The 27,736-nt window shown below is 38.9% G+C and overlaps 1 protein-coding gene across 3 annotated transcripts; it reads right to left on the bottom strand.

Moving 5' to 3' along the window:
- Positions 1-13,637: 13,637 nt before the first annotated feature.
- gusb.L (glucuronidase beta L homeolog) lies at positions 13,638-27,734 on the bottom strand. Of its 3 annotated transcripts, none has more exons than XM_018246928.2 (12): positions 27,572-27,734; positions 25,541-25,729; positions 24,755-24,936; positions 23,796-23,938; positions 23,430-23,617; positions 22,943-23,095; positions 21,629-21,807; positions 20,903-21,049; positions 19,473-19,557; positions 18,434-18,610; positions 16,451-16,580; positions 13,638-15,268 (listed from the first exon to the last, which is right to left on the bottom strand). In XM_018246928.2, the coding sequence occupies exons 1-12, from the start codon at positions 27,578-27,580 to the stop codon at positions 15,144-15,146; spliced, it is 1,707 nt and encodes a 568-aa protein (XP_018102417.1). In that variant the 5' UTR covers positions 27,581-27,734; the 3' UTR covers positions 13,638-15,143. The 3 variants fall into 3 exon arrangements, with proteins under 3 accessions (XP_018102417.1, XP_018102416.1, XP_018102418.1); XM_018246927.2 differs by having other exon boundaries at positions 27,274-27,628; XM_018246929.2 differs by lacking the exon at positions 27,572-27,734 and adding an exon at positions 26,196-26,312.
- Positions 27,735-27,736: the final 2 nt, after the last annotated feature.

Genomic DNA, 27,736 nt, shown 5'->3' with positions numbered 1-27,736 from the left:
GATTTATTTGCATTTTTTCCATGTAACTTAGGTGCCTTAGTAAGTAGCTGTTTATGTGTACCCCCTTATGGAAAAGTGCAGGCCTTCAGATAATTCTAAGCAGTTATTTGTAAGTGTTTATGAACACCACTATAGCTAAAATCAAAAATTTTTCATTGTTAAATAGGCAGCAATTTATCTTCCCTGTGCTTAAAAGCGAAGGATATATGCAAGGTGTAAACCCCCCCCCCCCCGTGGCTATAAAATCATAGTTTTATTAATGTCAGATACAAAAGTAGTCACTGCCAAAACTACATCTCCAAGTCAATTGGTCTAAATACATTGTTGGCTACAATAAGACATTTGCTACTAATCTTGCATGAAAGCATGTTTTAACTGTCTGAGACCTGCATTTGTTACTTGTTCTTTTACAATGATCTGCTGCTTACATGAAACCATATGAGCAAAAGGATCACATTTTGTGATTGCTTCTTGGAAAGGTAGCTTCTGTCGTGATTTTTATTATGTCGTTTTTATTTCTAAATTACACTGTTTACATGGCAAATAATTTAGTCTACCATATAAAATTTCATTCTTGAACCAGCAAGTGTATTTTTTTTTGTTGTAATATTTGAGTGTAGGCAGCCATCTTAGGTCATTTTGCCTGGTCATGTGCTTTCAGAAAGAGCCAGCACTTTAGGATGGAACTGCTTTCTGGCAGGCTGTTTTTTCTCCTACTCAATGTAACTGAATGTGTCGCAGTGGGACCTGGATTTTATCATTGAGTGCTGTTCTTAGATCTACCGGGGAACTGTTATCTTGTGTAAAGGTGCCCATACATGGAGAGATCCGCTCGTTTGGCGATGTCGCCAAACGATCGGATCTCCCTCCGATATGCCCACCTTGAGGTGGGCAATATCGGCTGATCCGATCGTGGGCCCTAGGGCCCAACGATCGGATCCTAACGATGCCCAAACGGGCGGTCGGATCGAGGGACCACATCAACGAATAGATGCGGCCGCGATCCGACGGGATTTTCTGACCCATCCGATCGAGATCTGGCCGACTTTCGGTGAAGCCCGTCGCGGGGCCCCATACACGGGCCAATAAGCTGCTGACACGGTCTGTCGGCAGCTTTTATCGGACCTTTAGGGTGCTGCTATCTGGTTACTTTCCCTTTGTTCTGTTGTTAGGCTGATGGGGAGGGAGGGGCGTGATATCACTCCAACTTGCAGTAAAGAGTGACTGAAGTTTATCAGAGCAGAAGTCACATGACTGGGGCAGCTGGGAAGCTGACATTATGTCTAGCCCCATGTACGATTTCAAAATTAAATATAAAAAAAAAATCTGTTTGCTCTTTTGAGAAACAGATTACAGTGCGGAATTTTGCTGGAGCAGCACTATTAACTGATGCATTTTGAACTGATGCATACTTTCCCATGACAGTATCTCTTTAAAATGCATTCTATAGTGTGTGAGAGACCTCTATAGTAAAGACCACTTACCCCATGTGAGAGAGTAGCTCTACCAAACCATATACTGATCTAGTGTTGAATAATTACAGGCAAAACGGTATTATTATATAACTTACAACTTGATGTGAACCCGGGGTGAAACCCGCCCCTAACCCACCCTACCCCAACCAGCCTAACTTCCATTTGAAGGTCCGTGCCGCCCCGCCGATTATGTCAAAAAAAGGGGCAGGAGGTGCACATCTTCAAAAAATGAAGCCGGCAGTTCCGGGTGACTTGCATGTCCCCCGGGTATCTGGCCTACCCGCACATCACTATTGGTTACGTCTTTTCTTGTGGAAAAATAACAGTATAAAGGTTGCAAAGTTCAAGGAGTGTGCAAAATGATAGAGAAGGGGGTATGAGTACTGTATTAAAACATGCTATTGCTCCGTATTTGCACAACACTAAGGGGGTTATTTAATAAACCTCAGATTTTTCTGGTTTGGCTTTTTGGCCAAAAACTCTAATTTTTGTGCAAAAGACGAAATCCGAAATCTCAGACCTGTCGTGGTCATGTATAAGTCAATGGGAGATGCCTTCAACCAAATTTAAAGGGGAAGGAAACCTAGTTGGCGCAAAAACCCTCCCCCCCCCTCCCGTGTGTTAACCCACCCTCCCTCCTCCCCCCTGGCCTACCCATTCCGCTGGGCAAATGCCCCTAACTTATTTACCCTTCTGCGCAGGTCCAGTCCAGGGAGTTCACAGACGACATCTTCTTCCACGCGATCTTCTTCCTGCTTTGAACGGCATTTTGGCGCATGCGCAGTAGGAGCATTTCGCCGGTACAGATCTACTGCGCATGCGCCAAAAGTCAGGAAGTGCGAAGATGTCGTCTGTGAACTCCCTGGACTGGACCTGCGCAGAAGAGTAAGTAACAAGTTAGGGGCATTTGCCCAGCGGGACTGGTAGGCCAGGGGGTGGGAGGGTGGGCAACACACGGGAGGGTTTTTTGCGCCAACTAGGTATCCTTCCCCTTTAAAGATATTTTGATTTGCGCTGGGTTTAGTCCAATAGTCCGAAAAAATTCGGGGTGATTGGGCAAAAACCCCAAAAAATTGAGTAATTGGGGAGAGAAGTCCTAAAAAAATCGTTTTTTGCCTAAAAGTTATCGATTTTTTTTCCAATCCAATTTATTTGAGTTATTTTAGTAATAAATTAGGCAAAATCTTGGATGGGAGTTTGGTTGAGCATTTTTTGATTGAAACAATGAGATAAAATTTAATTTTAGTAAATAACCCCCTAAGATACGGACCTGTATGTTTGGCTTCATAGGAAAAAAAAATTATAATAAAAGTAATGGGATGTGCAAATACTCTCTGGAAGGGACACACCTCACATCATAGGATTGACCACATGTGGTGGGCACTTTTAAAGTGTCCTTGGGTACACACAGGAAAGTGTATTTAATACATTTATCGTAGAAAGTGTAATAGAACATTACAGGGTATTACCTAGTACAGGTATGAGATTTGTTAAAATATAATATTTCCTTTTTCTTTGTAATAATAAAATACTACCTTGTACTTGATAATTAGTCCTTATTGGAAGCAAAACCATTCCATTGGGTTTATTTAATGTTTACATGATTTTCTAGTAGACTTAAGATATGGAGATCCAAATTACCAAATTTGAATTGCATCACTACCGCAGACGTGGCAAAAACTGTGATCCTCTTATAGCAAGCCTTCCTGTGCTCCTGTCGACACACCAACTGTTCAGCAACATAAAAGTAAAATTGGAGGAAGCAGAGGGGCAGAACTATTCTGCAAAATTTAATTAGTAATGCTTCCAAATTACGGAAAGGTCCATTATTCGGAAAACCCCAGGTACCGAGCATTCTGGATTACAGGTCCGATACCTGTATATTTATTGTGTATAGGGAATTTCTGCTGCACAGAATGCTCTGATTTATTTATTATTTAAATGATATTGCCTGCATTTTGGCCTGTTTTTCCACCCACACTTCTTGAGCTTTATGAAGCTGGTTATATTTTGTTTTGTATATATGGATAGTTGGAAATCCTGAAGGCTGCTTTAAGACATTTTGTCTGAATGATGACCAATTTTGTTTTTGAGTAGCAGACGCATGATTTTATGAATCTACATTTTTAGGTTAGGTGTTTTTTTCCTGGCCTGATGTACTGCTGTTTACTTTGTTCCTAATTAGCAAGCACACTTGTGTAAGCATTAACGTGACATAATACCATTATGATAACTAGAAGCTCAGTTTGTGCTTATGTTGAAAGTGTGTTGTCTTTGTGTGCATATGGAACATAAGCAGTATTTATACACTGTTGGATTGGGAAAAGATTTTTACCTCCTCCTTCTTCCTATATTAGGAGACATTAGAGGTTTGTTCAGTGATGGTATCCCCACCCATACCTCTTGCCATTATTCATCTTTATTGTGCAGTGGAAAAACATTGCTTTTAAATATTGAAGCACATAACAAGGCCATGTTGTGCAAAAGTATTGTAACATTCTGTTGAGAAATTTCAATCTATTTTTCCACCTCTTTTTTTCCCCCCAGAGGATCCAGCATGTTATAAATGTTCAGGGAGTGGATGTTTCCATGTTTTTCTTGTGAGGAGAATTCCATGCCAAAAACGTTGTCCCTTCCCATTGCACTGTACTCAGACCGCAAAACCACAGAGTTAGAAAGACATATATTGAAAGAATGCTATATTTTTGTTCATTTTGTGATTTAATCAATATTGACCAGTCTGATCTGTATCAAAATGGAAGTATTGAATCAAGAACCTCCTCAAGTCGTATGTATGTTAGCAGACAAGCTGTATTTTTTTTGTTCCTAAAAGGATGTTAAGCAGTATTACCCACGCAGCCATCTTGTATTCAGAGGAACTCGAGTGCCACAGTATTTTGAGGCATTTGTGTAGTTCTTCTCCCCAATTTTATTTGCGCTTCATTTTCGGGCGTATACAACATGAGCTGTGTATATTTGCTCTAAACCTCGTGGGGCCCAAATAATGACCCAGATTCTTCCTGATTACACTGAAGTCCTAAACTGGGCTCTGTTTGATACTCAAGATTGACCAGTACACGTTTACATTATAGTAACAAACATTCCATTGCAAAATCCATGAAAATCCAAGCTTAATTGGCCAGTTACAGTATTGCATTACAAGGGGGTTTCTTTTTCTGCTTCTTAATGGGTTTTTGGGGATTGTTAAGTCTTGTTTAAATTGATATTTATTTTATTTTTTTTATTAGACCTGGCCTTTATCATATAACGCTGTAGCTTTCTGGTCCCCTTTTCTGGCCAATATTTATATTTTTCAGCTGTGGTTAACAATCATTGGCTAAGTAAATGGGTCTGCATTCATTCCACTGAAAACCCTGCAGACGGCTAGTTTGCTACTGTGCTACAATACTCTTATAGTATAGATTAAGTTTAATCTACTGTATGATCTAAAGGTTTGCCACAGAGAATGAGATGAATTGCCCATTTCTGTACCAGGTACCTTTTATTTACACACTGTAATATGGTGAATTTACAAGCAAAAAATGTTGGATACTTTTTTTGTTGTTTCACAGGCGTAATAAACTGTTACCATGAACTAGTGTCATACTCTGCAAAACACAGACTAAATTTCTTTACCCTTAAGTCACTGCTGTATGTTTTACTGCTGAATGCTTGTGATAATTTACAAAAAAAACTTATAGTAATTATAGTAGAACTTGCCGTGGGCACATTTCCATTACTTGCGCCCTGTGTGGAGGGATGGGTAACCTAAAGCTTTGACTGAACACTTCATCCTTGAACTGAACTTGAGCATCTTAGTGGGTGATACTTCGACTCACTGTTCCTTCAAAGCCAAAGCATTTTAGACTTCTTGGTTTCAAGCTTTACCTTTGCAGTTTAATATCTAGTCAGGCCTTCAGTCTTACAAAAAGGTAATGAAACAGTGGGCACTTTACCTCGTTGGCTTTCAAAATCTATGTGTACATTAGGGGTGTGGAAAGCTATATCTGGAGCTACCAGTAGATGTGGAGCTTGTGGCCAATAGATAGCAGAAGCCCAGTATTGTCACAAACATCTCAGTTCAGATTTTAAATAAACGGCTAGATATTGGCTGTTTATTTAACTACGTTAATACCACTTTCTTTCAGTTAATGCAGTAAATTAACATGGCAGTGTAATATATGGGTTATACAGAAGTTCATTACTTGTTTGAACCCACTTGCTGTGATGTGCACTCAATAAATCGTCAGAAATGGAAGCTGATTACACAAGGCATGGATATATAAATTATACAATCAGTGCTGTAATTTGTGGCACATGACTCACTAAAATGTGTGTATTATATCTAAAACAAATGCACTCCTTCTGTTGTGAAATGTGAAGTGACCTTGGAATTCCATGTATAAAAGCCCCGACCTTCAGCCTTGTTCCTTTATTGACCTGTAATAGATGGAGCTTAGTGATGTCATCCGTTTTAATCGGTGCTTGGTATCTGTGCCTAGTGATGTAATTTATCACACGCCTTTATTGTGCAATAACATACCCTCTGTTTAAAAATGTGGATATTTAAATCACTCGTGTTCGTGGCCTGTATAAAAGTTTTTGTATGGTCATAGAACTCCTTAGTTACCTTTAATATCCTCATATTTTACAAAAGGGATTCATTTATTTCTATATAATCTATATAAATGTTTACCACCTGCTTCCACAGCCTCTGGTTCTTCAGTCTGGAGCAAAAATGTGCCTGGCCTCGTATTTGACCTCAAACGTCATTTTGTTGAACTGCAGAGTGTTATTTTTTTTTTTAAGGTCATGTTATCATGACTGTTACAAAATGTCCTCTTCTTCTATTTTTTTTTTTTTAAATATCTATAGCAATAAAGAAGGAATGTCCATGGAGCAGAAAGAAAATGCAGGAAAGTGTAAGTTGTACCACATTCTAATACTTGTCCTGACCAGGTGCTGCTATAGCTGCTTGATGATACACCATTTGAATTGCATGTTATTGAAGGAGTGTGAGTGTATGTCCCCTGCACGTGTTGCCTTTTTTTGTCAGGCAGAAGTTGCACAATACTTGGGGAAATCTTGTGCCTCCAGTGAAACTTTTGCACCTTGTAATCCTGCTGGAATTCCAGCAACAAAATGGTCCATTATGGGCTAAGTAAGTGGAGGTCTGTGCTGAGTTTTTGCACTTTTTACCCTTTAGTAAATCAACTCTTTATGTATATGGAATTGCACAATGTTGGCACACAATTCGCAATCTGTTCATTGTCATTGAGCCCACATAAATAAAAGGTATCTGGGTTAATCCAGGGAGAATGAGATGTACATGTAGGAGAATGCTCAACAAATGCATGAAAGGCAATTTGAGTTTTTTTTCCTGTATGGCTTTGGAATTTTATTCTGTCAGAATTGTGTGTGGATGTATAAATATTCTGTCAGAATTGTGTGTGCATGTATAAATAGGAGTACAAGACGAAACAGCACCACCTTCTTTTTAGAGATTAAAACGCCTTTATTGGAACCCTTTAGGGCATTACAGCAACGTTTCGGGTCACACCTGACAAAGGGTCAGGTGTGACCCGAAACGTTGCTGTAATGCCCTAAAGGGTTCCAATAAAGGCGTTTTAATCTCTAAAAAGGTGGTGGTGCTGTTTCGTCTTGTACTACTAAGTGTATACCCAGTGTCGGACTGGCCGACTGGGATACCAGGAAAACTCCCGGTGGGCCCTCATGCTGCTAAACTTTTGGCCTATTTCATGGCCATTCTTTATTTCTATGAGAACATAAAGGTAAATAGATGGAATAAAAAATTATAGTAATATAGTATGTAAAGAAAAGAGACTAGGAGAATAGAGGTTGAGTGAGGAGAGGAAGAATAATAATAGTACTGAGAGTGGGCCCCTGGTCTAAGGTTTTTGGGTGGGCCCCTGGTGTCCCAGTCCGACACTGTGTATACCCGTGGAAAAGTGGCCACTGGATAACTTGCACCACAAGAAAGAAAAAGCCAGGAGGCTGTGCTGACTACCTTGTATATACCATGTATAAATAGGAAACCGTGTATCCCTCCATTGTGGATGGCCGTGTGTTTCTTATTGATCATATTTGCGTAGTTTAGTGCAGGTTTAACTCCTGCCTGGTTTCTAAGTTAATATGTATTATTATCATTAAGTAAAGCCCAGTATGCCGTGTATGCTGTCATATAGTAATCTACATTTTAAAGGCACAGTTCACCTAAACCTTTAGTAGACTGTACTACAGCAGGACACTTTCAAGTGGTGCCTAATTATTATTTCTTTGTTTAATATAACTTTTCTGCCGAGACAAGTTGGAATGTTAACCGGTAACGGGTGTTCAAGAGCTCCTCCTAACGACACAGACCGGCAGACTTGAATGTTTTTGAAAAGTACTAAAAATATCAATATTAAAGAAAAATAATGTTCAGATGTTGTGTCAAGAGGTTGTGTCAAAATAGGCCGTATTCTTGCTGTTAATGAGGTGCACTGAACTCTAACATGTAACGCCAATTATGCAGTATTAATTTAGATTTAGTAATATGGGCACCGTGTTGTGCAGTTCTGCTACATGCCAGGAAAACTTGGTGTGATATGACAATAGTGGCCCATGGTGTGTAATTGTGGTTTAAAGTCTATCCTTATGGCACTCTGGCTGTTGCTGAACTACTGCACTTAGCACTGGAGACAATGTTTAGCATTATTTAGCTACTTTACATAGTTGCTTCACATATAGGAATTCTAATTACCCCGAGGAAACCTTTCCTTTTTATATTCATTTTAACAACTGCTTGAAATAAAGGCCACAGATGCCCGTAAAGTGAGCGCTGTATGTTATGAGCTGCTAACATTTGATTGTGTTTTTACAGGAGGTGTAAAGCAGGAGCAGTGTATATGACAAACAATTATTATAACAACTAGACCTGTTGTCCGAATTCTCTCTACCCATGGTTTATGGGCCCCGTGCACGCTGCACCTTTGTTGTATTACAAAAATGATCGTAGGTTTTGCAATACTACTACGAGAGTACTGTTCCTGTGTGCTTAATGTATATATTATTAAAAGCATCACATGCTTTACTAAGAGAATTGATAAATATTTGCAGTACTACTACTACTACAGTATTTTGTAGGGCTTAAAACTTCCTCTGGTGTTTCTCTGTTGGGAGAGAAAACTTCTTGTATGATATAAACATTACGAGCCTAATACTCATGTCAAACACAGCAGATTTCTGTTATTAAACACACTGTACTGACCGGCGCAAACTGCTATTGCCATTAATTGCAACCACCTTTCACTGCACACGGGAGTTTTCAGTTCAAACTACACTTTAAGTGTTTTTGGACGAAATCCACCCTGTGTGTAGGGTCTGTAATTAGACTTATACATTTCAGTCTATGTATTCATGAGTTTGCATTTTTATGTGTCCTGACAGTATTTAAGAGAAGAACCAACGGCATATTCTGCACCAAAGATACTATGCTGTGTCCACCAATCACTGCTTGCGACAGGATGTTTTTAGCTGAAATGCATCTATATTTTCTGGCCTCAAATCTCCCTGTCTGTTTTCATTCTAGCTAATGAAAGACAGTGTGAGTAGATTCAGTGTAGCAGCAGCTCTATTGAGTAGCCTTATATTATTAGATTCTCCAACTGTCAATATATTTGCCTTAAAGGGGACCCGTCACCCAAAAAACTTATTCCAAATCCTATTTTATCACATTAGTCAAGCAAAATGAACTTTAGTTACACTATATAAATTATATGAATCTTGTTTCCCCTTTCCCTTTAGTCTAGGAATTCATAATTATAGCAAGCAGTCAGGAGGCATTTTGTGAACACTGTTATTAAGACAAGCTTTGTATCATCTCAGAATCTTGTTTGTGCACCAGAATGGGGGTCCCAATGTCCATCCCCATGCCCTGGTTACACAATTAAATGGTAAAGAGAACTGGGGGAATGTGGGGAGAGCAGTGACATCTAGGAAGTGCTGAATGGAAAGGGAAAGTAATTGTCTGCCCCTCCTCTATGCCCAGGGCATAGAGGAGGGGCAGACAATATTTGATTGACAGCTGAGCTTTTTAAATGAGCTTACAACAGGTATGAATGCTTTAATAAAAAATATAAATTGGATTTCATGTTTATTTGAAAAGGAATTTTATTGTACAGATTTGTGTCTGGGTGACAGGTTCACTTTAACGAACATATTGTAAACATAATTGTTTAATTCTGTTAAAAGGCTTTAATAACAATTTAGCCCCAGATTCACAAAAAAGTGGCAACATTTACTGATATAGATGTAGTAGAATTACAAGGAAGCGCACATCTGATAAACACTATATAGTGACCCTGTTTATGAGTTCTTTCCCTGAGGAAGCTTGTCGGCTAACCAGGTAAAACATGTTAAACTGAATTGTATTTGTTTTTCTACGTTCTGTACCCATGTTAGATATTTTGTAAGTAGTCAATTATTCGTGTTTTATTCATTCATTACATTTTGCTACAATATAAACTGGCTTCTATGTTTAATGTCCAACCTGTGGAGCATTGGAACTATTTTTTTAAAGGTCTGCTGCAGGGCCTTTAGTTATGCACCTTTATTCCTTTCCATTTGGCTTAACACTGGTCTATATCTGTTAAGCAGGCTGACTCCCTGGGTGTGTGTAAAGGAGAGATTACACATTCACACTAGTGGCTTTAAGGAAATGTTAAAACTGAGTAAACTTTATCAGAAAGGTCCAGTAAACCCTCAAAGTAATGCTGCTCTGAGTCCCCTGTCAAAAGAAACACTGCATTTCTGTCCTGCTATTGTGTACACATGGGCTTCTGTATCAGACTTCCTGTCTTCAGCTTAAACCTTTTTGCCCAGGCGTGAGCATGATCAGTTTGCTTCTCTCCCCCCCTTCTCTGTTGTAATCTGAGCCCAAAGCTATAAGTGAGCAGGGAGGGACTCAGGCAGGAAGTGATGTCGCACCAAGCTAATACTGCAGCTGCTTTCCTAAACAAACAGAGAGCTTTTTACTCGGGTATGGTAAAACATTCTACAGAATAAATATAATATTCTAACGTGCACTATTGCAGCTAATCTATTGCCAATAAAATGCCTCTGTAGCTTTCCTTTTCCTTTAAGTGAATTTTATTGGTTATTTTTTCACACCTCTCTGTATATACACAAATTGTATTAACTTAGTACACTATACAGTTTTTATGCTATGTGCATTTCCTTGTAGTTTTACTACATCTTTATCAGATTTGGGACTTCTGCACAGAGGGGATGATTCAGGAAGAAATTCACGAATCCTTACTGAAGTATTTTGCCACCAGGTGTTATCACTTTATAATACACAAGAGCCATGAATACCCTGTAAATTATACCCTTACGGGGCTTAGAGAGGTCATCGGTTATAATCAGGCTCTTTGTTACCAGAGGTGGCTTTTTGCTGCCCCTGGTAACGGGCTGCTCCATGCTGCCTGAGGCAAAGTTCTTACCTGTCTGTACCTGCAATGCAGATATGTCCTTTTTAAATACTTATAATACTAATAATAGGTGCTATTAGCAGGTGAGCTATGAGTTCTTAGTTATTGGACTGATTTATTTATATATATATATATATATATATATATATATATATATATATATATATATATATATATATATATATATATATATATATATGTGTTAAATCAACCTTTGAGATGAGGAAATCTCAGCCTCTGAGATTTCTGATCTAAAAGCAAGTGACTTATGCCTCTTCATTGTACCCTCCATGTTAAGCTTTAATTTGCCCATAAAGTATATCCTTGTGTTGAACAAGTAAGAGCAGGTTGCATGCTTCACACATACAGTAAATGCAATGTCCCAGGATGTGTCTCCAACACCTTTCTTTTGTTGCATTTGGGGAGCCAGGGAAGATGTTCATAGTAACTGAAGGTCTCTTGCTTTCACTGTGCCTTTTAATTTATATATTGCTTTTTTTGGGCGGGGGGGGGTTACATTGCACAGGCAAAATTTGCACTCAAATAAATACATACATTCCGCAGTGACTTTCCATTCTCCAGATTTTGTGTTCATCTTGGGAGCAACTCCCTCACCTACAAAAATGCATGAAAAGTTTGCTAGGTAGGCTGTTGCAATCTGTCGCCTATGAAAGCATCTCATTTAATGGCTAAAACTCAATTTGTTCTGAAATTGGAAAGATGGATAATGTACTACCAACAATATGATATCCTGCATTACCAAACCGCATGTAATTAACATTCAAAAGAGATGGTTGGTACCGAGTGATCATTTGTCATCATTATACTCCCAGTCGGTGCTGGCTCATTTACTGGACCCAGTTTGTTTCTTTATGGTATTACAAGTCAGGAACCAGTACTGATCCCTTTGTCTACTGTAAAACTGTTACAAGCATGGCCAAATCTTAGCTGTTTTTTTTTTGTTATTGTGTGTTGTAATATTCCTTCGAAATGTATGAACTCCAGCGTTTAACTCTTCAAGGTGCCTGTGAAATAACTATTAAAGTGCTCCAAACAAGCAGCCCTTTGTCAGACAGGTACAGGGCTCAGTTTAACAGTTTAAAGAGCATCTTGTAAATATGTAAGATTGTTTTTGTGGCATATAAATTTTGGTATAAAATAAATGTAGAATTTACATTTAATATTGATTTCTGTATGGAAAGTCACTTGTTTTTTTTTTTGTCCAACGCCTGAAACCAAATGCAAAAAAAAATCAAAATTCATACACCAGAACAGGCCCAGACTGGCAACCTGTGGGTTCTGGCAAATGCCAGAGGGGCTGCTATAAGGTCCCATAGAAAGTCACTATTTAGTGGGCTGGTGGGGGCTTTTTGGGCCTCTGTGTACCTGAAATGCCAGGACCTATTTTAATTCTCAGTCCGGACCTGCACCAGAATGACGAAAGCAATTTAAAAAGATAGAAATGGTTGAAGAGGTTTGTCACTATAGCCTGTAAAATCTAGCCCTATAAACTATGCTTTGTTATTGTCATCAATTATATGTAATTAGTTATTGTCATTTGTCACATGGGTCACTAAAACTTGTGTTATTCTAAAGCATAATGTATCTCCTGTTTTAAAATATATTAGGTCACCTTGGAGTTCCATTCTTTCTTGCATTTTTGTGCGTTTATATGGTCATGCAGCTCCTCTGTAACTTCAAATATCCTTATATTTTATAATAGTGGGTACATTATTCCCTCTAATGAACAGACTCAAACACATTTTTGTAGCTACAGTCAAAATCCACATGTGCAACCGTTGTCCCAGCCAGCGATGATGAAGATGATATAAATTAGCGATGTACCGAATACACTATTTGGGATTGGTCCCAATCCATCATGAAAGATTCAGCCGAATACTAATTTGCATATTCAAATTAGGGAAAAAGGTTTTGTGCTTCCTTTTGTGACAAAATTGTGATTTCCCTTTCCATCCCCAATTTGTATATGCATATTAGTATTTGGCCCAATTCAAATCTTGCTGGAAAAGGCTGAATCCCGAACCAAATCCTTTTCGGTGCATCTCTATTATAAATTGGTCCATTTCTCTGCATGTGGGCAAAACTACAATAATAAGGCCTATGGCTCATTTTGAGTGATTGAAAAACCACCCGTCACCCCCTTTTATAGTACAGAATGGGAACCAGTATGGCAGACATAGGCATTTGTGTTTCCTATACTTAACCATGGAAAGTGGTGATAGACCATTTTGACTACCATGACCCTTTGCTACAGCACTGCAGCTACATGCCTAAGAGGAAGAGTTCTGCATATTCACCGTGTTTCATTGTGATAACACTTTTCTTTTTTTGTACACTCGGATCCTGTAAACTGTACCTTCGGCCCTCGCAGGAATGGATTAATATGACTTCTGATCTATGTTTTATGCTTCCAAATAAACTCCCCCCTTTGTCAGTAGATAAATGTTTTCTGGATTGCTTCACTTATTTTTAATTAAGTGGTGATTTACCGTAGCACCGTATACCATAAACAATCTATAAGGACTGGAGCACCCCTATTTTGTGTAGCACAACTACACACAGCTTGCTCGTGACACTGACAACACATTTATATCAGCAGGTGGAACAAGCAAATAGAACGTTTATACTTTACACATACAATTCAGCACCGTTCATAAGAAATTCATCTTTATTGCATAGAAATAAGGTAAGTTTGTCAGTGCACATTTGGTACAGGACACAACAGTCAGTCATACCAAAGCCTAGGTCATTAGACTCTCTAATTTCAGGACAGAAACTATAAAAATGAGTTTATCAAAGAGAACAAATCTTACTTGTAAAAATTAGATGCAGAAAGAATATATAAACATATAAGGTTGAACTGGCTGGACATGTCTTTTTTTCCAACCTAACTTAATATGAATTTCTAAACCTGATGAAGGCATACAAAGAAAAACTTGAACCTGAGCATTTTGATGTAGAGATTGTAGCTATACACTGATGCTTTCTGATTATAATATACCTGGACAGTTATAATGGCCACCAACAATGTACAGTCTTCATACCACTGCTACTCACTGCTATGGGGTTATTTATTAAAGGTCGAGTTTTGTTTTCTTGAAAGATTCACTAGAATTTCACTAAAATTACTCACATTTTTTAGGGAAAAAAAAAAAACTTGATTATTTAAAATGTATTATGCTCTGGAGCTGCTAAAAGCCTGAATCTGAAAATACTCCAGCTACGACCGGATTCCTTTAAAAGTCAGTGGCAGAGGTCCATTTAACCATTTAAATATCTTCATGATTTTTGGGTGTTTTAACCTGGTTTGCACTTCAAAACGCTTTAAATTCAAGGGTTCTCAGCCTATAAATTTGAGGGATTTGAGGTTTTTTTCCCCCGATTGCATTCAATGGAGTTTTTATATTCTGATTTTTTTTTATAAATAAGCAAACATTTGAACTTATTTAAATTGTGAATTTATTGGAGGTAGAAAAAAAATCTCACAAACTCGACCATTAATAAACAACCCCCTTAATGTGAGAATTATTTTGGTCAGTGCCTAAAATTTTTTATTTTTCATAGTATAGCTTTTGGCAAACAGTGGACACCACTTTCCTCCATGTTCTAGACCAGGGATTCCCAACCTTTTGAACCCATGAGCAACATTCAGACGTAAAGGAGTTGGGAAGCAACACTAGCATGAAAACTCTTCTTGGGGTGACAAGTGCCATGATTGGCCATTTAGTAGCCCCTATGTGGTTTGTCAACCTACATTGAGGCTCTGTTTGGCAGTACATCTGGTTTTTATACAACCAAAACTTGCCTCCAAGCCTGGAATTTAAAAATAATCACCTGCTTTGAGGCCACTGGGAGCAACATCTAAGGGGTTGGGGAGCAACATGTTGCTCACGAGCTACTGGTTGGGGATCACTGTTCTAGACAAATCCATGTTCTTTGTATACAATTATTACATCCCTTTACGTGTAAGGTTGGAAGGCACAGATACAGTATATCCAAAGACTGGATTTGAACAATAATACCTGCTTTATCCATAAAACTTTTACCTTTCTATAGGCAACAATGCAATAAGCAGCAAAACAGAGCTTCCTCTCTACAGTCATATTACTTCTCCTTTAATGGAGACCCCAGTCCCTTAAAGAAATAAGGGACACAACTACTTGAACAAGCCCGTGCTGTTAGCCAGTTTGAGATATCTGTCCCGCAGAATATAGGCTGAACTCTTGGGCTGCCGTTGTCTTGTGAAGATTCCCTTCTTGTTCCCCACAACTCTTGTGACAGCTGCAAAAGTAAATATTGGAGACTGATATCAGTTACTGTATATGATCTGCTTTATCACCCATTTAAGCAAAGGCACACAAGCCTTTCTTCCCTGTATTGAACAGTTCTGCCATAATTGATTTTTCTCATGCATATCATTATAAAAGAACAATGGAAACCCCACCTTAAAGGAACAGTAACACCAAAACAATTAAGTGTTTTAAAGTATTAAAATTATAATGTACTGTTGTCCTGCATTGGCAAAACTTATGTGTTTGCCTCAGAAAGACAAGGGGGCAAATTCACTAAGATTCGGCACTTTGCCACACTTCGCCAGTGCTCCGCAAATTCACTACAATCCGAAGTTGTGCTCAGGGGTAGCGTAAGGTTGCGAAGTCGCGCTAGCGTTGATTCGCTAAGCGAAGTGAAGTTACGCTAGCGATGGTTAATTTGCATACGGCGCCAAATTCAAATTTCAATGGAGGAATACGTACAATCACTACAAATGCCTGGGAAACCTTCAAGACATCAAATAAAAAAAATTTTTTTGCCCTACACATGTGCCCACTTTATAGTTAAGTTGCCATGAGTTAGGAAATGTAGGGGGGAAGGAGGGGAGCCCCAAAAAATTTTTCGATCTTTTTCAGCCTTTCACCCATAATATAGAAAAAACGCCAGCATTTTTTGGGACTTAGAAAAATTTTTTTGAAGCAATCCCTATCTACCCTATTGCGCTTCGCCTGGTCTGAGGTGGCAAAGGAAGTCTAGCATAAAAGATAGCGTTCAGTACAATGCGTGCGTTATTGAATTTGCGTAGATACGTCCGTTGAGAAAATTTGCCAGGTGTAAGGGTGCAAAGTAACACTAGCGAATTTACGTCAGCGTTCGTTAGTGAATTTGTGAAGTAACGAAAATGACCAACGCTAGCGAATTGACGCTAGCCTTCGGCACTTCGTGAATTTGCCCCTAATATAGTTCATATAAATAAGTTGCAGTTTGGCCAGAGGGGAAGCCATTCAGTCGGAGAAAAGGCACAGGCTACATAGTAGATAAACATTTGGTAGAATCCCATTGTATTTTACAGTCCTTATCTGTTATATGCTATGTAAACCTCTAAAACAGACACTTAAATGCAGAACAAAATATTCACTGTGCTGCTTCTATACAAAAGAAGTAGAACTACTGTCAATAAGCAAGTCTTACATTGTGCGGTCATAAAATCAGCAAAGTTCCATATTAGTTCTCCAATTACAAATTTCTTTTGATCAAACACGGCATGATAGTTCTCTAACACAATTCTTTGATATTCTTCAGTGAACATTAAGGGGGGGTCCTGCAATTCAAAAGCGAAACATTATTTAATAGCAGACTAAAACAGGAAGGTCAGTGCCAAATATTTCATAACAAAGTAACACAGATATTTAAAGGGACCTCTTGTGAAGTTAAATGAGGAAAAAAAATGTCATGATAAAATGGTAGAAGCAAAATAAGGTAGAAGCGAGAGCCACTATAGCTTTCCAGGATACAGGATGGTGACAAACAAGCATACAGCATTTGTTTCCAATATTAGCCCCCAAAAAGCATCTCCTTAATTTACAGTATAATAGTTTGGCTTGAGAACATGAAGTAGTACCCTGTAGGTATTTCAAAAGGTAAGAAATATGCAAGGAAGCTTTCTATGTAATTTGTGTTTTACACATATATCCATACTTTGCAACATTTTATACCCCCTTATCCAAACTTTGCACCTTCAGGCAGTGAACACATTTGAGCTATAGTGCCCACCAGGTAACTGCTCCCAAGCTGCACAATTACAGCATGTTCTAGGTACAATCTCAAGCATATCTAGGTAAAAATATATTTTATGATATATTATCTCTGAGATTCTCATTCCTTTATTCTAAAATCCTACAAATCTTATTCGTCAAATCCTTACAGAGTACAGAAACAGGTCCACACAAATTATTACATAATATATGTAATAATAATAAATGTCAGTGTACTTCTTCCCTGTCCATGAATAGGGCTTGTGCTGAACATACGTTTTAACGGTTTTAAAAAAGAAAAATCTGGTTTCAGTTAGTTTATTTGTGTTAGGGCAAAATTTAAAATTGAAAGTAAGGTCGCATTCTACTTCCTGCCCCAAGGAACACAATCAAAACAAATAAGCAGTACACCAAGAAGCCTGTGTATAAACAAACCCATTCCTTACCCCAGCTCGACAGTAGCTCATTATACAAAGGGTCTATCAATGGAATGGTCATTTATTTTGATTGTACTTGTAGGGACAGAGAGTAGACTATGACTACTTTCAGTTTCAGATATTGCCCCTGTTAGGGCTGGAGGGAAGGTGTAGAAGGAGATGACCAATTGGCACCCCATATTTCATGTTCCAATTTCTTACCGAATGAGCAGTTAAAAGGTTATAGAAAATATGGAATGTATTTGCTTAATTTTTGTTTGGCTTTAGTGATCTTGCAGTGGTGTTTAGCACTTTGTAAATTGCCTCTAGTCAATTTTGTTTGCAGCAGCATAGGTTGACTTGAGATCTCTAAAATCCATTTTTTTTGCATTCTATAGATATGTGATATTTTCTCTGAAGTGTGCTGGCTTCAAAATGTTTGCAATTTCTTTTAACCTTACAGCGTCTGGTAGCATGCTTGGGACTGATTGTGATTGGCCAAAGTGTAGGACCAATTTAATCAGGAGTCAATTTACCTGTCTGTAGGTTTTTGGAGTGTGGGAGAAAACTGAGGCAGCAGGAGGAAACCCACACATGAACTGAAATTAAGAACCCAGCCCCAGCGATTCCAGCCTGAGGCAACTTCGGGCGACTATAGAAAACGCATCGCCGCATGTGCATCAGCGCAGGCGACTTTTCATTGTAGCCTATGGGGAAAAACGCTGAGGCAGTTCGGGGAGATAGTCGCTCAAAAGACGAGGTGATTAGTCGCCAGGCGACAAAGTCTCCCGGAATCTCCTCGTGTGGCCTTACCCTAAAGGACTAAGCTCTACTGATTGATACCTTTTGTATCAGAGTGTTGCATACACCCTTCTCTTCTACAGCCCTGCAGAATGTTAGTGGTTAGCACTAAAACGTGTTCATGACATATTAATCGTATAATAGTAATTTTTATAAAAAGGTTAAGTAAAACTGCTTACACATATAAAGGATAAAATACTCACACTGTGAAAGCCAGGAATTGTATCTGCTCCATATTCACTCTGTATCATAGGCTTTTGATACTTCTCATACCACAAATCAAACTGATTATTTAGTTGGAGTTGGATAACTTCCAGGTGCCCCGCATCATGATACCAGGAAAAGTAACTGTTTACACAGATCACATCCACATAGGGGGCCTAGAAAAGGAAACCCATCAGGCAAAATATCCATATACAAGTTACTGAACTCTCACTTTATAACCTTTCCAGTATTGGCTATATTGTACCTTGGAATACAAGCGTCAATTTTGCACAAGCTAACAAAACTCTTTCAAACTGCAAAACTGATTTATAAACAAATAACTAATCTAGGGGCCTATTTATAAAACCTTGATTTTTCTGGTCGATGTTTTAAAGAGGAAAACTCTAATTTTTAGAGGGAAAAAAATTTCTATATATAATTTCTAGAGATTTAATATACCACAAAGCTGGTAAAAACCCAAAAATATGCGGTCTCAAACCTGCCGAGGTCATGTAGAAGTAAATAAAAATTTAAAGAGGTTATGATCTGCGTTGGGTTTCTTACAATAATCTGAAAAATTCGGGTTTTCGAGCGACAACTTGGAAAAAAAAATATTTGGGTGTCAAATTTGAAAGTCATACGATTTAAATTTTCGTTTGTTTTTATCGAGACTTTTCCCGCACCAACTTTTTCAAGCTGATTATTTATTAAATGAGTTAAATTTGTGGATGGGAGTTAGGTCAACTTTGTTTTAATAAAAAGTTTTAGTAAATACCCCATAATGTTTTCTTGTCTTTGGACATAGAACACCCTTGGAACATCAAAAATGGTCCCATGATGCTTTACTTTGTATCCTGAAAACAGCCAGAGGACTTCTGTACTATTATTATATGAAAGCAATATAGATATAGTTCTAGTTAGATTAAAAGAATGTGTACATTACATGTGGAAATTGTTAGGGGGGATCTACAGTTGCGCTGACAATTACATGCTGAGGAGAATTATTTTCAGATGACAGATGGAAGCAACCCCACTTACCCCTTGGTCATGTTCATAGTTAGCATTAGAAACATATGTCACTGGTCGGGTGGGGTCAAGCTGCTTAGTGTAACCAATCACAGTTCTGTTAAGAGACCACATTACATAATTATTCTACAATATCATGTTCAGTAAGTAAAACCATCATTTTGCTTGTACTGGGATCAGTTATTTGAGTGAGCTCTAATATATTTGCTAGGAAAGAAGCCTATAAGATATACTGGATCATTCATCTGACACCCAACTTCTGCATGAAGACAGAATGAAGAGAAACAGATGCTGAGAGAGGAATAGTGAATATAAACTTGATTATTTCAGAAACAATGCAGAATATTCAATTGATTGTATTTAGAAAGTTTCTTACTTTATTATGAGGAAGCTTATATTACATTTTCATTTTTGTGATAGTTCCCCTTTAAAGGAGAACTAAACCCACCGTTAATCAAAAAACCCCATCCCCTTCAGTGCATTGGCCCCCCTCACTGCTTTCTCCCTCCTTAGTAATTCAGTGGAAAAAGTGTCCCTGTCGTAACTTGGCATATTCATGAAGAGTAGCGCAGCGGAGCTCTCCGGCGCCATCTTCTGGTTCCTCAAGGAAGTGAGCGCTGGCACAAAGCTTTTTTGTGCATGTGCAGTTGAGACCATTCTGGTATTCGTGCCTACTGCGCATGCACGGAAAGCTCAGAAGATTGCCGAAGGAAAAGAGGAGTATCCGAAGATACAGAAGATGGCCAAAGCATTAAGGGGGGGCCAATGGATGGAAGGGGATGGGGATTTTTGATTAACGGGGGGTTTAGTTCTCCTTTAAGCAATCTATCAAGCTATGAATCTTACAATCCACTGCAACCAAACAGCAGGCTGTGATAATAATAAAGGCAAATATCAGTTGCTGTATGTTTCTAGACTGGGGCAGAGTTAGCACATGTAACTACTGTACATTAACACCCATTTTGTAAACTACTTAAAATTGTTGCAGCTTAAGTGAGACTGAATATCATGGAAAAGACACAGTATCTTTTTTATATCTGTCTTAAGAAACTCACAAGGGTGAAAGAATCAGGCATGACCAGGCTGTCAGTTATGCCAAGTTTTAAGCTGGGTGAATAGGCACTACTGTGCTCAGGAGCAGGTCATATGTTTGTTTGTGGTTGCTAACTCACTGCATGAAAAAAACATCAAATAATATGTTAAGTTGGAAAGGTGCAGTTTTCGAGAATGTCATGAGACTAACGAAACAGAAAAGTATTTCTAATCACAAGTGTAAAAGTTGAACAGCTAATGCAGGGGAGAACATATTGGCTGACATAGCAGTGTTACGTAAGCAGTGAATTGATGTATAAAGCACTCTGTATAAAGTTTTTCAACTTTAGCCAATAAATAAGAAACACACTATCTAATGCCACTGCACACAACAAAACGCTTGCCCTTACTTAAAATAATACCCAGCCGCAGGGAGCTGGGACGCTGGTTCATTGGCAACAGACCACATGACAACAGAAGGCCGGTTCTTATCCCTGCGCACCAACTCCTCCATGACTGTTAAATGGTGGTTTAAAGATTGGTTCCCAAAACTTTCACTAAAAAGTAAAAAAAAAAGAAAAAAAAGTTAATACTGTTATTGTGTGTGTGTACCGCATAACATTTACAGATATATACATCAGTAGTAAAAGGGTTGCTCTAGGAATAGCTCCAAATGTAACGAAAGATGATACCTAGGTCAAAAATGGTATCTGTATGGGGAATATTTATTCTTGGAGATCACCATGTGGATTTAAAATAAAACAATTGCACGGCAGCCATCTTCCGGGAAGAAGACACGAAGACCCGGAAGTTGGCTGCTGTGAACTGCGATCACTAAATCGGCACTAAGGGGTAAGTAAAAAGTTAGGGGCATTTCCCCGGGTTAGCAGCTAGGCTGGAGGGGGGTTAGTTAAGGGTTGAATCCTCCTTTAAAGGAACAGTACCATCAAAATGAAAGTTTTAAAGTAATACAAATATAATGCAGTGTTGCCCTGCACTGGTAAAACTGTTGTGTTTGCTTCAGAGACACTGCTATTGTTTATATAAATAAGCTGCTTCATTTTAGGATAACATTATCCTTCAAAATGCCATAGAGCAGCAAACGGTAATAGGAAAATAAATCAAGGACTCCTTACGCGTATTTTATACCAACTCCAGGGCATTCATCAATCACCACAATGCCATATTTATCACAAAGGTCCATGATTTCTTCTGCATATGGATAATGGCTGGTTCGGAAGGAGTTAGCACCAAGCCACTTCAACAGATTGAAATCCTTTACAATTAGTGACCAGTCTAGTCCTTTTCCTCTGACCTGTTAAATTGCAAAGAGACTGTAAAGAAGAGAAGAGCCGACACATTCATGGAATTGTCAGAGTAGTTTAGATTTTCATCACTAGCAGTGGTAATATTTGCCTAGATGAAGATACGCCACCGCAGGAGTAACTTCATTATCTCAGAACTCCTACAGAAGTGGTTATGTAGAAGATGAAGATTATATAAATGTTTTTGTTTTCAGCATAAGTCAGTGAGGATGATGATTTTTGGGGGTAATGTATTATGTTGATTTTGTGCAAAAGGTGAAATAGAGTGGTTATGATGCAATATCTTACTTTTCCATCTTTATTTATTTATTGTTTTGTTTATAAAAGGACAAGGAAAGACTATGATGAAAACAGGAACCCATATTTTAACCTACATCATCCTCTTCTTTGGGAAAAAAAAAAACAAAGCCAGGTAACCTTCTTACTGGCCAATTCTCTCTTCTCAACTCAACACATGGCAAATAAAAAGTCTAACAAGCCACAAAGGGCCTAATGCACATGTGCTTTCTTATAGATTCAGATGACTAATGTTGATGCCAGTAGGTAAAGAAGGCTACTCGGCTATGCAGATTTTTTTTTAACCAAAGGGAAGCAACCTTTTCAAAGAGGTGTTATTGATTTGGGTCTCAGAGGTACACTTTATGAAATGGTACCCCTGTATATTACAGCACTTCCTTGATCTTTACTGTGAGTAACAGTAAGCTATTTTGTGTAATGGCTTTTTTATTCACTGTGTCACACGCCCATTTTATCCATAAAAGCCTCTAGCTTTCTGTATTATCCATTAGCCTATTAATAGCTTTCCTGGGTATCAGAGATTGGAATTATGCAGAATAAGATGTAATTGTATATGCTTACACGATCTTCCAGCATTGTTGCCATTCCTACAATATAATATACAATATAAGCTTAATTATAAAATGCAAGAAAGCTATGTATTGATACATATAATCCAAAACCGCAGACCCCCAAAAGGCTGGTCTTATACTGTCCAGTTACATTTTGATTATATCTGACCCAATACATCTGTGCCTTTTTATGCGATTCTCTACTTGCATTAGTAAATTATTAAATGAATTCAATAAAAACAATGTGATGTCAGTATCAATATAGACTGCATCTTACATCATAGTCCTCATGTTTGTTGACACCATGGAAGTAGAATGGTTTTCCATTGATGAGGAATTGGTCTCCAGAGATGTGCACAGTTCTTATTCCCACAGGCAAAACATAAATGTCTTCCACCGACCCATTCCCATTCTTGGCCAATATCATAACCTGTAAACAACACAAGAACATTGTAGTATGGCTAAATAAGTTTTAAGGGCAGCTGCAGAACAAACACAATTTTTTGAGACAGAACAAGTTATTATTCACACACACTCCAAATTTGTATACATGTATTTTATCAGCATTCAGATGACGTGTGTAAGATGTAGGATTCTGAATGCTTTCCATCAAAGGTTCCACAAATAGCAGGACTACAAGACATTCTCTAAAGGCACAGTGAATCCAACATAATCTGTATGTTTGAATGTTAAATTATTGTCTAGCACAGCATTTCAGTTGTTATTAACAGACAGGGTAGCATGGGAGAACTTCAAGTAATTACCTCTAATGAGTACAAGTATCCAGGGTCTTCATGCATTAGATAAGGCCACCAAAGTTTTGCATCTGGCACTACAAGATGTCCACTAGTCTCTACACCATGGGCTGCCACCTGCCCTTGGCGATCCCTTAATGTCACAGACACTGAGTAGGATTCAGAACCAACCACTGACACGACATAGTTGATTATTCCTAGACCAGGAAGACAAAACAAATTATTAAATGATAATTCAGTGAAAGATTTCTGTAGTGTATGGACACTTTAAGTATTTACCCTATAAATTACCATAGTGGATATCATGCATACTACCAAAAGTATTTATAAGTGTGTTAACAGGTAATGCTCATTAGAACCTGCATTTGAACCTACCTGTATTACCATCTGTGTCCGTAATAACTGTGATGTCATCAATATAGATACCAGGGGTTGTGTAGAGAACTACTGGGCGATGAATGCCAGCATAGTTAAAAAAATCAAATTCTATATTTTGCACAAAATATCCTTTGGGGTACCTGCATTTAATAAAACAAAATCAGTTTTGGAATTTTAGTAGCACTGTTTCCTCTGAAGCTATTTCACAGAAACAACAGACAGCATTTAAAAAGTCTCATTTAAAAGACCAATAATTGAAAAGAATGAATTTTAATAGATGCAACATTTTATTTATACATATTGGGGCAGATTACTATAGGATGTTTAGAAGTGTATTTGTGAAATTTATTAAATGTTGAACTCTATAGATAAATATGATACTAAAAATCCCGTAATAATAACTATAAATTGAGTATTTCTGTGATGAGCTCTCATCTCACCCCGTAATGTGTTTTTTCTTGAAGTAGAAGCAGTGTATATGCTACCATGCTCTGTCTGCAGGTCGAATTATAATAATCTTCTTGTGTAGATGGCACCATCTAGTGGTTTTTAATAAAACAGCTGTTCTGTCTCAACAAAATGTATTTATCAAACTAATACAAGTCACTTTCGACAGTTGGAGTTAGGGGGTAGCTATAGGGTATATAAGCCAGTACAATGTGCAGCTATAATCCACAATGGCTGTGGATCCAAAGTGAAACTATGGGTGGAGACTGACTTAAAGCCCCTGCCATTGAGGAAAGCGATACTTTGTAAAAAAAAAAGTAACACTGCTTACACCACAGAGGACAGAGTGTAGGTCTGGCAGTGAGAAATATATTGTTGAGATTGTTGCAGCTTCCAATTTTAGTATTGGGTTTACTTTTGGTTACCACCAAACATCCATATATATTGCTATGAATTATAAACATACGCTTCCCCACCACCCTGAACATTTAATTTGTAAATCATCTTACCGAGTGCCGTCTTCCATGAACTGGATTGTGCCAGGGGGTAGTGTGTGCAGAGTGAGGGTGTTGTTTACAGCAATGGTTATTCTGCAGAGAGACCCTGCACTGTCCTTCAGAATGTTACTGATTTCTGTCTCAAAGGGCAGGTGACCTCCTTCATGTTCCATGACCTGAATTCCATTAACCCACTGGAAAGAACAGTCAACACTAAGTTCTGCACATCTGATTCTATTTCCCTTTACACATTCAGCCCCCACAACTGTGGAATGTCTGAAGTAATATATGCTTCTAAAATGCATCTCTAAAATCTTCTCTGACAATGAATTCCAAACTATAGAATGTATAACTGTGATAGGTGATGATAACATGCTGAATATAAGTGGAATAATCTAAATCTGTTGCTGTAAAAGTACAGGCCCGGACTGGCAATCTTTAGACTCTGGCAAATGCCAGAGGAGCTTCTGTAAGATGCTATAGACCGTCATTATTTATTGGGCTGTTTGGGTCTCTGAGTATCTGAAAGGTCACAGACTATTTTGATTTCCAGTCCAGACCTGATGAAGCAGGTAGAAAAATTCAGTAATGAGAGAAATCTAAAGATGTTCGGCCAACTGTAACACATTGTTTACAGCCGCAGCATTCCAGTTCCAGACTGGATAGTATAGTACACACGTCAGATACATTAAAAGTCTCATTAGTACCACAGTTGCAGCTTCCATTGTTCAACAGACAATTATAAAAAAAAGGTGAATCGTTTATTTTTAAGAGGTACTTCATTTTCTCTTTACTTACAATAACTGAGAAATAGTGAGCGCTGCCAACTCGAAGCATGACCCGCGAAGATGCTGTTTTTTCTTCCCACCGGCTTGGCAGCCAGATTTCCTTTTCATACCACACCCAGCCTATGAAGTCCCTCAGACTGATGTCCTGAGTGATATCATTATAGCTGGCAGGTACTGGCATGTCTATTACTGGACCAGTCTACAAGAAGATTATAAAAATTATATGAATACAGAGGAGAAATAGTAACAGCAGCAAATCTGTCTCAAATGTTAAGTGATCTAGTCTAATGCATTATTATTTAACTTGCAAAAACCATGTGGGGGTAGAAACTGTATGTATGTATGTATGTATGTATGTATGTATGTATTTATGTATTTATATAGCACCACAATGTATGCAGTGCTTTACAAGGCACAGAAGAAATGTAGATAAGGCCCAACCCACCCAAATAAAGATAAATAAAAACATGTTTTGTTTTTTTCAGGACCCTCACCATGGGGTAATAACTGGGTAGCGCATAAGTGTTGGGTGGTCAGTATGATATGTCCCACAGTCTACCCCCCTATTCCCCATAGACAGAGGGTCCACCAGACTCCCTACCAGGACACTTCTGCATAGGGATGATGAGTAACTAAGAAGTCATGCAGTTTGAATTGTACAGTACCTATTGTACACAGTAGGGCAGGTACAGTGTCGGACTGGCCCACCAGGATACCAGGAAAACCCATGTGTCAGTGGGCCCTCATGCTGCTAAACATTTGGTCTATTTCATAGCCATTCTCTATTTCTATGAGAACAAAGAAGCTAAATAGATGCAATAATAAAAATGTTGTAAAATAATGTAAAAAAAGAGACTAGGAGAATAGAGGTCGAGTGAGGAGAGGAAGAATGATAGTGGGCCCCTCGTCTCTGGTTTTTGGGTGGGCCCCATGTCTCAGGTTTTTGGGTGGGCCCCTGGTCTAAGCTTTTCAGGTGGGCCCCTGGTCTAAGGTTTTTGGGTGGGCCTATGGTCTCAGGTTTTTGGGTGGGCCCCTGGTCTCACGCTATTGGGTGGGCCCCTGGTCTCAGGTTTTCGGGTGGGCCCCTGGTCTCAGGTTTTCGGGTGGGCCCCTGGTTTAAGGTTTTTGGGTGTGCCCCTGGTCTCAGGTTTTTGGGTGGGCCCCTGGTCTCAGGTTATTGGGTGGGCCCCTGGTCTCAGGTTATTGGGTGGGCCCCTGGTCTCACGTTATTGGGTGGGCCCCTGGTCTCAGGTTTTCGGGTGGGCCCATGGTCTCAGGTTTTTGGGTGGGCCCATGGTCTCAGGTTTTTGGGTGGGCCCATGGTCTCAGGTTTTCGGGTGGGCCCATGGTCTCAGGTTTTCGGGTGGGCCCCTGGTCTCAGGTTTTCGGGTGGGCCCCTGGTCTCAGGTTTTCGGGTGGGCCCCTGGTCTCAGGTTTTTGAGTGGGCCCCTGGTGTCCCGGTCTGACACTGGACAGGTACACATATAAAATATGTTAGTAAATCATGCTGGTTCTATTAATTGTTACAGTAACTGGAGAGGTTTAAAGATCACTTATGTGTCTATTATGGGAGAAGTATGCCATTCATGAAAATGCACAAATCAGGGTGGAAAAGGGATTACAGGAAACTGGCAGTAAGGATGAGTATAGGTTTCTTATAAAACTAAATAAGTGATGTGTAAGGGATAATAATAAAGATTGCTGCAAGTTGATATGTTAGGCTAAATTTGTGTATAATATTACCTCACTAAGGGGTCTCTTGTACCATTGCTCCTGGAAGCCTTTGTCCCTTTGTGGAGATTTATCAGCTCGGAAACTCCAGATCCCACTGAGCTCCTTTAGTTCTCTGGTAGGGGTTTCTCTGGGGTACAGTATCCCTCCATCCAGGGAATAAGCACTGCAACTGCTGAGTCGCAAAAAGAACCAAAATGCCCACACTGCAAACATGTCTCGCTATGAATGCCCCGAATGCTGCTGCCAGACTCACACTTCACTGTCCTCAGTGCACAAAACAAGTAGCGCCGCTTCCTTTCCAACTAACCTGGGTCATGTGCGCCTGTCAGTGTCACATGACATTCCACACTGGGTGGAGGTGAAATATAAAGGCGTAATTTAGAGCTCCTCCGTGTTCCTTCTTTCCCCCTCACTCACTCAGATATATAAATATATATTTATACCGATGAGCACTAAATTACAAGGAGGGAGA

This window comes from Xenopus laevis, chromosome 2L, assembly GCF_017654675.1.
Source record: "Xenopus laevis strain J_2021 chromosome 2L, Xenopus_laevis_v10.1, whole genome shotgun sequence".
Taxonomy (NCBI): Eukaryota; Metazoa; Chordata; class Amphibia; order Anura; family Pipidae; genus Xenopus; species Xenopus laevis.
This window is presented reverse-complemented; position numbering and strand designations above follow the sequence as displayed.

What these genes read in the sequence shown, in the direction of transcription:
- gusb.L (XM_018246927.2), bottom strand. Translation starts at nt 27,477, where the DNA reads ATGTTTGCAGTGTGGGCATTTTGGTTCTTTTTGCGACTCAGCAGTTGC. An exon ending in ACAAGAGACCCCTTAGTGAG is followed by an intron (nt 25,730 to 27,273) that starts GTAATATTATAC and finishes ATCTTCTTGTAG; the next exon opens with ACTGGTCCAGTAATAGACAT. An exon ending in GGACACAGATGGTAATACAG is followed by an intron (nt 23,618 to 23,795) that starts GTAGGTTCAAAT and finishes TTCCTGGTCTAG; the next exon opens with GAATAATCAACTATGTCGTG.